We start from the raw sequence: 12,332 nt of genomic DNA on the forward strand, positions 1-12,332 counted from the left end.
AACCCGTGTGTCTCCAGAGGCAATACTGAGCTACCTCAGTCACCCTGCTCACCACATTCTGCTTGGTTGTGTCTTCGTGGCCCTGCAGGACGCGGATCCGGTGTTTGTAGCGCATGTGCTCTATCTGTTCCACAGAGTGGTCTCCAAACTTCTGTAAGAGAGGAACAGATCTGTGTTGTATTTTATGATACTCGTATTAATTGGAAATACAGCTTTGAAAATGCTGTGAGAGCTTGAAGAAAAAGCATACCCAGTCTCTAATTAACGTAGGTACACATACTACACTAATCTTGTGCATGACAGCCCTTTAGTCAAGGAATCTTGTAAATGTGTATTAACTTTCAAAGTATCCAAGCTGAATTTAACCTTCCTCTTTAAAATTCTAACTTAACTGACTAGTAAATACAAAGAATTATTTTACCTCATAGGAGTCATGAATCAGGTTTGCTATTTCAGTCACTGGAGAGGGTTCCTGGTCGTCACTGAAGAATGCATGGTGATTACCAATAGGTGGCAGAGGGCTTTCCTCATTTTTGACATGCTCTAAAAACCTGAAGGGAGGAAAAATAGAAGAACACAGATAACATTGCACTGTGCTCTTCTCAATTCAAATAAGCAAATAAATCTTAGGCCTCAGACTTAGAAATAAACTGAGTTTTGGGCAAGCTAGGCTTTTCAAAAATGCCTTTGTGGTTAGTCATCTGAGGAACAGCAAGCTAGCCAAATGACTAAATGCTGCCCAAGGAAGAAAACTTCTGTCTCCTTGAAGTCTGGAGCAGGAAGCCCGTCAGTCTAGGGAAGGCACGAAGAGCAGCAGTAAATACTGCACACTGACGCAGGCGATGCATGTCTCGGCAGTGCCAGGAAATTTCACAGGACATCTCGTCCGATGTACAAAGCCATTGTTTGAGGCAGACACTGCGACAGCAGCAGCAGCAGCAGGGTGACACAGAGGGGCCCTGGTGTCTACTGAGCAATGCCTTTGTTTTAGGGCAGAACAGCCTGTGGTGGGAGGGAGCACTCCTGTGTGGCCATACCTGCTCAGGATCATCAGGGCCTGCCCATCATCCTTGCTGTTACACAGATCCACAGCGTTGGCTTCCAGTATGGCCAAGCCCAGCTGGAAAATGGCTTTGATGCCATCATAGAAGAAGCAGTCCACAACATTCACAGCACTTTCCAGGGGCATGATGCTGAGGAAAAGGGTAAGGAACCAGGAAAGAGAGATGGAAGCTAGGGCAGTCAGATCCTTCATATGTTCAGCCAGCTCTGGGAGTTGCTCTTTTATAAGCTCTTCAAATACTGACTGGTCTACCTGAGCACCTACAAGTCATAAAGGAACAGTATTAGCCAGAACTGACACAGGAAAATAATTTTTTTTTAAGCTAATCATTGCTGTCAACTATTAACTGCAAAACTTTCTTAAAATTTAAACCAGCAAGATACACATGCATCTACAATGGAAAATGCCATTGTCCTCCTGGTGTGATCTCAGCCCAACCTTGTGTACATAATCCTTACTATACAACTTTCTGCAAGAAGTGTGTTAATTCTCCTAAGTGCCTTTAGGGTCCAATGAAATAGCAATAGCAGCAGCTGTTGGTCTTGGCTACAAGAGCACATCATAATTAAGTGGTAGCAAAAGCAATCTTAAAGCAGTTTATTGCTCCACTTGGGCTGTAAAAATAAGACCCTACACATTCCCCTCAGATGTATGACCAAGTGGGCAGCAAAGGTTTTGCTCTAGGTGAGAAAATACAGGATGGAAGTCTAGATATGGCTACACACACCAAGCAGGAAGAATAATATTTACACGAAAGTACAGGCACAGATACAAATATATACTTACACGCATACGTATCTACACATAAAGAACAAAAGATTTCTGCAGTGCCCAGATAAAATATTTCCTAACTGTCCCAACCAGTCTTTCCAAAAGGAGTAGATCTGGGCTTTGGTTGAGCTACTAGTTCAGTTCTGCTTTGTCAGCAGCTGTTATGGAATCAATAGTTTCTTCTCAACGAAGTGGACTGTATCTACAAACCAAATCTGCCACTTCAGGGCTTTGACCAAGGACACTGCAAGTTAAAAACATTCCTGAATACAAAATGCAGTTAGCTTTTCAATTTTTTTGTCTTTCAAGTCATTTAATTTCTTTCTTACAGACCATATTCTGCTAAAATTAGGATACAATTTTAAATGCTGACACATATATATCCCTAGCACTCAAAACTTCTGTTCAAAAGGAGAATATAACCTGGACAGTTCATGGTAGAGAGCCAGCATCATTTGGCTTTGCATCCAAATCACAGGGAAAAAATAGCTATGACATTTCTCTGTCTTAGAACCTTACACATCAGGCCACAAAGACCTTCTGCAGGTGACTGAACAAATACTACAGCACCACAAATCAAAAATAAAAGCGCATGGGCATCCAAAAAGCTTTTGAGAAACCCATCAAGCATGATGCTTTGAAGGAAAAGCCTCCCATAAGATTGAAGAAAAGGAGAAAAGCAGACTGGAGTTACTCAACAGAGGGCAATTTTTGTTTGGGTTTTTTAATAAGCTTAATGCAAACAATTTATTAGCCATAGTTAACACAGACCAAAAAAACAGAGCTGGATTTAGAGGTATTTGAAGGAAGCCAGAGACAGATAGGCAAGACATATATAAATAGATCATTCCAGAGACAGCACTGGCAAACCAGACCTTTAAAAGGACATGCAACATTGCCCAGATCTTTCACAGATCTTCTGATAATAACTGTTGCCACTGTAGATGAAAGTGAAGCAGATGTATTAAAATGAACTTTTCTGTCCATTTTTTCATTAGGCTCTCAGAAAACATGAAATCTGAGCAAATGAATCTGTATTAGAGCATGAGACCATAATTAGGTAGGAAAAACCAGGGCATCCATTTGAAAAATGATGACCTTAGATACAAGATAAATGACATCTTCAGGACTGAAAAGCAAATTGGAGAAATGAAATAAGGTTTTCAGTGTCTCAAGAATTACAGTGTCAAGTTGATGACACTCCAACAAGTAAAGTGGTGTAGGATGCCCTGCTAGTTTACGCAGGGGATGGAAAAGTCATGGTAACTAAGAATAGGATACACCTGACCCTGGCCACCACTCTTGACCCATATACAACTTGTCTCTATCTTGCACCTATCTGCCTATAATTTCCTCTATGCATTGCAGAGAGAAGAAGGACAGAGGGAATTCCTTAAGGACGAGCCTTGTCTGCAGGCTTTTCCCATTTGCAAGCAGTGAAATAATGAAAAAACTTCTGAAAGGGGTCAGAGCTGCCAAGGCTGCAGGAGGGAGATGAAAGTAAAAAGGTTGAGTAGGACTGAATTGCCTAAGTTTTTAAAGCAAAAATTCTAACTAATTAAAAAAACACACACATAAATAAATAGAAGATTTTAAAAGTCATAAAGAACATAAAGTCTGAGACAAAAGGAAGCTAAGAAGGCCTATTATAACCAAGGTCATTAATTTGGTAGGTGTTTGGACTGTAGAGATTATTGGCTGACACTGAAGAGGAAAAGCACAGTGACGGGTAGCAAGGTCAGAGATCGCCAAAGTTATTGAGAGATCAAAATTTGGACAACAGTATTGGCAGAGCACACAAAGAGGAAAAGTTGGGTCTTGGAAGTGTTATGCAGGAAGAAACAATACAAAGTTTAGACAAGAGCTGGTTGCAAATCAAAAAAGAAGGTCGACTGAAATGTGGAGCCAAGAACACTAACTCAAGCAACAGGAACCAGAGGAGGGGCGGGGTGGAGAAAGATCAGCAACACCGATTTGGGCACATTAAGTTCTAGGGTAATGCAGAGCTGCAGAAATAAGCACTCAGTGGAGCAACCATGCTGCACAACTGCACCAGTGCCACTCAGCCAGGGAGATCAGGGCTACTTCCAAGCTGAACTCCTTGCTCTTCACACTGTGGTGACCTATGGCAGTAGAGAGACACAGTACTCTTTCCTTGAGGTAAAGAGGGCCAGAAAACAGAGAGACAGGACAACCTAAACTTTCAGCACTTAAACAATGTAGGCTGTAGCCATGGCAAATGACAGGCAAGATACAAAGCATAAATTAAGAACAACTCAAGGCAGGGATACTGCCAGGTATCTCACCAGGATCTCACCAGGTACTGGCCAGGTGAGACAACTCATTAGGCTGGACAGAGAAAGCTGCTGAAGGGCAATAATCCAGCAAGCATCAAAGTTACGAGTAATCCAAAGCATGCTGTTGATATCTAGAAATGCTTGAGTACCAATAAAGCTGTGTTTCTCCTTTAATCAAGGAAGGAGACAGACAAACATGGAAGTCAGTAATCAAAATAGCAGTTTAAAGTCATATTTGAAGACAAGAAGAAAAATTCTAACAAGTGGGACAGTTACAATGTGCAGTCCACTTGCAGGAAATACCAACAGCATTCAAAGCACCACAAAACATGCTAAGCATCTGGCTAAACTTTAGAATAATTGAGCTTTAACTTAACTTCTTGCCAGTTCGGTGACAAGACAGAAACTGAGCAGTGACACAGTGTCTGGTGGGAGGTTTGACAGCCCCATCCTTCAAGGAAAAGACTGGAAATCTTCTCAGATGTCTCCTTTCACTCCACAGGCAGCACAAGAGTGCCCAGACCATTTCTAGCTCCCAGAACCACTACTGCCAGTGATTTGCCCCTATCCTCATGTCCTCACACCTGACTCTGGTCCCTCTCTTTGCCACAGCAAGGGTGTAACAGCAGATGCTCCAGCTATGGACTAAAGTTAGCATTAGAAAGGGAAAAGCTATCAAACATTTCTGTAAGGAAAGAAAGTGACTGCAAAGAACAAATACTGCTCAGCCTCTCTCTTTCTGTGCATTAGGCAGTCTGCACAACAATCTTAAAAAATAATGGCACTGTACAGGAGATGCAGCACACTGTGTGTGGCAGAGGGTCTTGTATCAGCCCTCATTACAGAGAGCTAGTGTAGATGCAAGCCTGCATTGCTCCAGCAGGCAATCTATTCAGACAGTTCAGATCACAAAGCAGATCTTTCCTAGGTTCATCCTAAACAGCTCGAGTCTAACACTGCACACTTCTAGCCAAGACTCACAAGCTCTTCCATTTATGTATCAGGCAAAAGTGTCACCATCTTCTGACCAACAGGAAAGAAAAAAAAAAAAAAACAAACTGTAAATTTGAGCATGTATTTACAGATCTTGCAGTTCAAACACTTCAGATCAAAACCAACCCTGGCTGGAATCTGAGCAGCCACTGCTGCTGTCCCTGCACACCACACAAGTAGATGAAGCACCTCATCCGTGGGGTCTGGACCCTAGCTGGCCTTGAGCATTTTCCCCACCCCTGTGCCATATGACTGCACCTTCCCAGCCTGCAAGACAACAAACAGGAGCTCACCTATCACTCGGTGGTTGAAGTAATCCGGCAGCATCCTCTCACACACAGCAACCAGCAGCCAAAAGGCTTCTTCCTCTTTGGCATACAGCAGCAACACTGAGGTCAAAATATTCATAGACTTACAAGGGAAAAGAAGAAAATGGGATTTGTTAGTGACAGCAAATCCCACTGACAAAAGCTCAACTGTGTCTATTTTTACGGAAAGGAAAGTAGCCAAACAGGATATAAACAACTAAGAAAAAAAAAAAAACAAAAACAGCAAGAAAAAGAGAATAGACAGCAAATACATAATTGCAACCCATAGGCATAGCAAGTTTTCCAAGCTTATGTATACTGTTTTTCCTAAGACCTAAGACCAATAGGAAATAATGGAGAAAAGCAAAGTACTGAAGTTGCAAAGATACAAAGCAAGTAAGATACTGCAAGATGTTTTCGGGCTGCTTTCACTGCCTACTTACTATTCCAGTATCAGGACCACTCTGATCTTAATCAGAATTCAGGGAGCTGGCCAACTAGACAAAGTACTTTCATCACTTATCATCAGTTTTGGAAAAAAAGTGGCAGAAAGGTTCATTAAACCTCTGCCCCAGTGCAGTACATAAATCCCATCTCTGCAGGTCAATTCACCCTGCACTGCTTCCAAGTATTGTCCAAGAAATGCACTTTAAGAAGCAACAAACAGAGGCATCAGAAACAATTTTTTTCCCTCCTGTAACTATAAATGCAATTTGCAAAATGCTGAAGGAATATCCTTGGTAGGACAGAGGCTTTTGGTGAGCCCATGTACTTGTTTTCCAAGGAAAAATGACATTTAATATCTAAAATTACGTACTTTTCCAACTAAAAGGGCGTTATTTATCAAAAGCACCGTTAAAAGCACACTCGAGAGAACAACGAGGGAGTGGGAAGAAGGGGAGGAACGAGCAGGGGGCATTATCCCTGTGGGAACGTCTCACCTGGCAGTATCCTATTTTGGGGTTCCTGTGGGCATAGGCCGTGAGCACCCTCCGGAGGGCAGCGATGCCCGTCTCGCTCTGGAAGGCCGGGTGCTCGGGCAGCGAGCGGTGCAGGTCACGCTCGATCTCCTCTGTGGCCATGCAGCACTTGCCCATGGATGCCTCCACCAGATGGGCATAATACCCAGGGTGCGAGGCAAGATCCGTCTCGGCGTCTGAAGGCAGCAGGGAGGGAGAAAGAGGAAGATGGGAGCAGATAAGGACGATGCTAAACCTAAGTGTTGTGAGAATTACTACTCAAAAGGGTATAAGCAAGACGGTTTTCCCCAAGGCCTATGAATATCCAGACCTAAAAGACAAAGTCCTAGCAGATGTCATGAAAACTAAGTATTAGCAAAGCTTACATGACACATCGTTCAAAACACCTTGATTGAGCAAAAGATGTCTCCAGCAGAAAGTATTGGTTTGGGTTGAAAGTACTGGTTAAAGATCATCTCTTTCCAACCCCCCTGCTGTGGGCAGGGACACCTTTCACAAGACCAGGTTGCTCAAAGCCTCATCCAGCCTGGCCTTGAACATTTGCACGGATGGGCCATCCACAGCTTCTCTGGGCAACCCCTTCCAGGTGTCTCACCACCCACACGTATTACTGGGAGAAATGTACTCAGCACTGTTCACATCCTTCGAGGAGGAAATACTCCACATTTACAAATGCCTGAATATGCCATATATTGGATTAAGGACTAAACTTTGAGATCACATTGTAGGCACATTCTGGCTCTGCCTTATCTGTCGATGAAATGAGTTGATTTTTCCATCTCCAGTTTCTGTAAGCCCTGCCAACATTCAACGAGAAGCAGGAACCAGGTCTGCCAACTTTCAGATTGTCATTATTTTGCAATAATCTGATTTGTCTAGGGCTAACTCAGTATTTACGCTACAATCTAATTGCTGCTTGAAGATGAACATTGTTTTATGAACACATGACGCTAATTTTAAATTACATAGATTACAAAGATGTTATTTTGATTCTTCTGTACATCATAGGATGTCATCCTAGAGATAAAACTTTCACAGATCTACCTGGGTACTTCCTTGCATGTATTAGTTCAGTTCAGATCATGTCTTTTCCTTAAGTAGCATCATAGGTTCCATGTAAAGGACATTTAATTGCCTTTGAGAGATTTCTTGCCCTAAATGTTTTGCCATGTCCAGAATCAGACAATGCTTACAGCCAACATTTCTAAGCATGCCCACCTGAGAAAAGGAGCCAGAGTTTGCCTCTTAAGGATTCGGGAATTCCCATAGCAACAAGTTTTCTGATTTTCTCTGTGCGAAACATGCACACGGTTCTGCCGTACTCTACAAAATGGTCATCCCACAGGCTCTCCTTGATTTGCTCCCTAGACTGGGAACAAGAAGATATATTTAAAAAAAAACAATCATGTGCATGTGAGAACTGGTAAACAAAAGCACTTCACATATTAGATATTCTACAAGGAAATTACCAATGGAAATGGGAAGCCTGTTCTAATGACTTCAACTTTCCCCACTTTGCATATCTAATTCACCACACAGGCATAAAAATTTTAAATATTCACCAGAATGAAATCGGGAGAGGAAGAAAAAAAAAATCCAAGGAAATAGAAAAGCTGTTATCCCATATCTAACTTCTCCAACCAGTACAGAGTGCATTTTACTAAAAATGTGTATCTGTCTGAATGTAACCCCAGCTTTTTTAAAAACAAAACAAAACCAAACCTAAAAATCCTACAGCTTCCCCCAAATGTTACATACCTTTCCAAAATCAAGGCCTGACATTCCTGACTGATGAAAGTCTGACCTTAATGCTTCTGCATTGAGCAAGTAATTGTTCTCCTTTTCACACTCACTTCTCTCTTTCCCTTGTAAAGCCTCTGTTCCCAGACATGCAGGCTCATCCCCCAGCATGCACGTGGATCTGAAGGCAAGGCTGTTCTGCAAGGCAGAATCAAAGTGGTAATGATTGAAAACACTAAGAACTACATCCTCAACTGTCCTCAAGAAACAAAGCTGGGTTATTACCCTTTGCCTTTAGAATCAAAATCTTCAATATATTTCAGGAGGAAAGGTCTTACTCAAGACTTTATACAAATTGTCATTCATTTGCATGTCAGGAAAAGGGCTGTTACTTTAAAACAAAAGTTGTTAGTCAATTCCAAGTGTCCTTGATGACAAGCTACCGAACAGTCTTCTAGTGTTATGATTTGAAAAACAAAATGATAGAACAATTTAGGTTGGAGAGGACTATCGTTTTCAATCCCCTGTTCAAAGCAGGAGCCCTCAGCCCTGGTTGCTGGAGTCTGTGCCCAGTCAGGGTGAGTAGCTCCAAGAAAGCAGAGTGCACTGCTGCTCTGGGCAGCCTGGTCCAGTTCTGCCTAACCATGGGGGGAAATCTCTCCTTTTATCTAATTGGATTTTTTCTTGCTAAATATTGAAGCTATGGCTGCTTGTCTTTCAACTGGCATACCGAAGAAAAGTTTGCCTTTATCTTCCAACTCCCCACTATTTGGCAGAAGACCGGCTGGGGAAGCCCTGTCCCCTCCACCTCTCCTTATAAAGCATGTGCTCCAGCCCCTGACCATCTTATAGCCGTCTACCAGACTTACTCCAAATTACAGTGCTTTTCACGTGCAATTGAAATGTGTAAAACTGGACACAGTTCTCCTGATCAGCTTCATAAGTGCTGAACAAAAGGGAAAAACATTCCATGACCTGCTGGTTACAATCCTGCTGATACAACCTGATACGGGTTTGTCCCTCTGCATTGTAAGAGCACACTGTTGACTTACAGGCTAGACTTGTTCATGACTCCTCCACCTTTTCCACATAGCTGTCCTCCAACCAGCCAGTCCTCAGCCTCTCCTGTCACATGGGCTTGTTTTGCCAGGTTTCACACTTGCTTTTGTGAGGTCTCTATCAGCCCATTCCTCCAGACTGTTGAGGTCTCTGTAAAGGGCAGCTCTCCATAGTCCCTGCTCTCCCCAGCATTTCAATCACAACTATGCTGTGAGTGTCCTCTATTCCACCAGCCAGGTCTTTAAAGGCAGCATCAGATAAGCATAGCCTCAAGATCAGTTTGGGGGCCTCCCAAAGAAGGCAGGACAGTGGAATAATGGATACACATACTGAATTAACAATAAAATAAAAGTTCATTACCTGATTGTTATTTTGCAAGTTGTTGCAGTGCAATGGGTTGCTGGAGTTCACCTCTTTTAACCTCTGAAGCAGGTTCTCCACCAAAGTATCACGGTCCTTTAGCTCAATGAACTGAAAGGCTGTCTTACTCCTTATGCTAACAATGATGGGATTAGGGAGAAGGCTTGTGTCCTCCATCTTCTCTATAGTGATTACCTTTTCCATAAACATTACAGAAAACACATTAGGCACCACATGCACAAAACATATTCAAATATTCTATGCGTACCAAAACACACATTAGCATTTCATATGCACGCTTTAAATGTGGTTATTCATATTGGCTTTCCTTGATCAAACACATCCTACTACCTGAAGTTCATGGTCTCTCTAGAAGCTCAAAGCAGATGCCAAAAAGTATCCCAGATGCCTTTGGTTTTTTCCTAAATTATTTTGCATCCCACTTCTAAACAGTAGACTGAGGGAAAAGATAAGAAAGGGGTATATGATTAAAAAATTATTTATAAAAGGACCAACTTGATAAAATTCTGGGGGTGGTGGAGAAAATTTACTTTCCCACCTTTGAAGATGGAGAGAAACAGTTGTTTTGGTAATTTTGACTACAATAATATTGAATACAATATAACACTGTTCTCATATTGTTTTCTGTTTCTGCAACAGTGGAAGGTAAGTTGCTACAGTTATGATATAATATGGATGTTATTCTATTATTAGTCGAGGATGAAAGGAAAGCTTTAATTAAGAGATCGTTACAACCTTGTATTCACAGCAGATCAGACAGGTGTTAGCTGACAGCTTCCTTCTCCTGTTCTACTCCTACCACCTTCCCTTATGTTCTCTCCATTTAAACTCATCTCTTGATTTTGTGGAAATTTGTCAGCCCATCACTGCACCCATAACATCCCCTCCTCCTCTCTGCCCTACAGCTTTGCAAAGTACCCATAGGTTTGCTAAAGGTTGTCTATGGAAGGAGAGCTCAACATTTGTGTTGATCCCATGCAAGTATGCTTTTGCATTGCTGGAATGGGTTGAAGTCAGTCTCCATCAACATCAAGCTGGATAATCGTGTTTGTGGAGCTGGGAGAGGAGCCCTTGTCCAAGTCTCAGGCTAAGGAGACTCTCTTTTCGCAGAGTTCTGTCCTGCTGCTGTCCATACTTCACTTTGAGGATAGTTTTGAATCACCCATATTTTCAGGAGCTTAGGCCCTAATGAGTCCCAGAACAAGCTGTGAAACAATCCTGATACACACAAGCATCCTACTCTTTCTCATCAAACAATACTTTCCAGATAAGTCAAGTGGCAGTGGAGGCTTAGGGCAGAAAAACGCAGATAAAGACCCAAAATGAAACAAACAAAAAATTCTACCTCTCTAAGTGGGATGATAACAGTGCAGCAGCCATTTTCTTTGCTGGCAAAACAGATATAGGTGTCTGAAGTATACAGCCTCCCCGCGGTGTGACAGCGACTGAACGGCGTCCAGAGAGAACAGTCCACAACTTCGTGCAGCTTCTCCTTCCTGGGCAATCTGAAGAAGGCCCGAAAGAATTCATTCTGTGCTCTGGCTTCAAGATCCCTTAAGAAAAAGCAGCAAGAACAAATCACAGGATCCTGAAAGCCAGGACATGGAGTGTGAGGTTAACTTTTCTTGTTTGGTTCACCAAGAGCAAGGAATACAGAATAAAAACACTGTGCACAGCAATCTTCAGTGCCTGTGTGAACAGAGCACTATATAATCAATTTCAGAATATGTTATAAGAAAAACATTATCAGTCACTGCTTGTTGAACAATAAGGTCAAAAACAACTAGTGTAGTAACTAGGAAGGGAAAGGACATTAATTTGAATCGGCTGTTTTGCTGCTATGGGTTTTTTTAAAACTATTTTTTAACCATGCATTTTCTATGACTGCTGTATGACTTTACAGACTCCAAGAGTTACAGATTTCAGTGCCCAGGAGATAATAAATCTTTAATCTGATGAACATATATTGAGCAAGGGAGATTAGCTTGATGTTCCTCGTTTCCCTTCACAGTAAGCATTACCAACATCACCCCAGGGACTGCACCCAAAAGTAATGCATTTACTCAATGAGTACTTCCAAAGTGGTCAGTAACAGAAGTGTTAATGATGGTGGCATTTATATGATTGAACCCTTAACTTGCTCAGTATCAGCCTCAGAGAGCCCTCAGAACAGTTTCAAAATGCAAAACAGTTTCAGGTCACTTACAGACTCAGCTGGGAATAACAGCACCAGCCACACTCAGTTTGAGCTTGGCCTCCTTCCAGCCATCCATCCACATTTATGTGGAGAGAAAAGTTTAAATAAACGAAACTTTCATTACTGAGCCATGGTTATACAGAGTTTGCTTTGAGGACTTATTTTTCTTCTCCTTTCTTAATGAAGAAGCCTGCAGTAATTTAGAGAACTATGCAATTACATTATAAACAGGCCATGGCTATTAGCTCACCAACAGCAGCTACAGAAACATTAGGGCTTAAATTCTATTATTTTCTTTACTACAAGTAATTTTTTCCTAGCATGATTCACCTTAGGGAAAAGGGAAAAAAAAAAAAAAAAAAAAAAAAAAAAAAAAAAAAAAAAAAAAAAAAAAAAAAGCTTGATTTTGTGCCACTGAAAGAATTTAAAGCGTGGGCTGAAGCATAACAGGGAGTGGTACCTTGGTGCTGTAAATCCCCTCTCTACTCCTTCCTTCACCCTGCTCTTCTGCAGACACCTTTCCTCTACCCCAATTCTGCTGTT

At 41.9% G+C, this 12,332-nt stretch overlaps 1 protein-coding gene across 2 annotated transcripts in view; it reads right to left on the bottom strand.

The window, feature by feature from the left end:
- Positions 1-12,332, bottom strand: part of TBC1D8 (TBC1 domain family member 8) — a 47,808-nt gene that overhangs the window by 6,554 nt on the left and 28,922 nt on the right. For both annotated transcript variants that reach the window (XM_066313664.1, XM_066313663.1), the window contains exons 6-14: positions 10,938-11,145; positions 9,572-9,766; positions 8,171-8,350; positions 7,631-7,781; positions 6,374-6,588; positions 5,418-5,535; positions 1,038-1,323; positions 422-551; positions 53-151 (exon numbers count right to left, since the gene is read on the bottom strand). In XM_066313664.1, coding sequence (XP_066169761.1) covers positions 53-151; positions 422-551; positions 1,038-1,323; positions 5,418-5,535; positions 6,374-6,588; positions 7,631-7,781; positions 8,171-8,350; positions 9,572-9,766; positions 10,938-11,145 — 1,582 coding nt within the window. The remainder of the gene's footprint in view (positions 1-52; positions 152-421; positions 552-1,037; positions 1,324-5,417; positions 5,536-6,373; positions 6,589-7,630; positions 7,782-8,170; positions 8,351-9,571; positions 9,767-10,937; positions 11,146-12,332) is intronic.

This window comes from Sylvia atricapilla, chromosome 2 (genome assembly GCF_009819655.1).
Source record: "Sylvia atricapilla isolate bSylAtr1 chromosome 2, bSylAtr1.pri, whole genome shotgun sequence".
Taxonomy (NCBI): Eukaryota; Metazoa; Chordata; class Aves; order Passeriformes; family Sylviidae; genus Sylvia; species Sylvia atricapilla.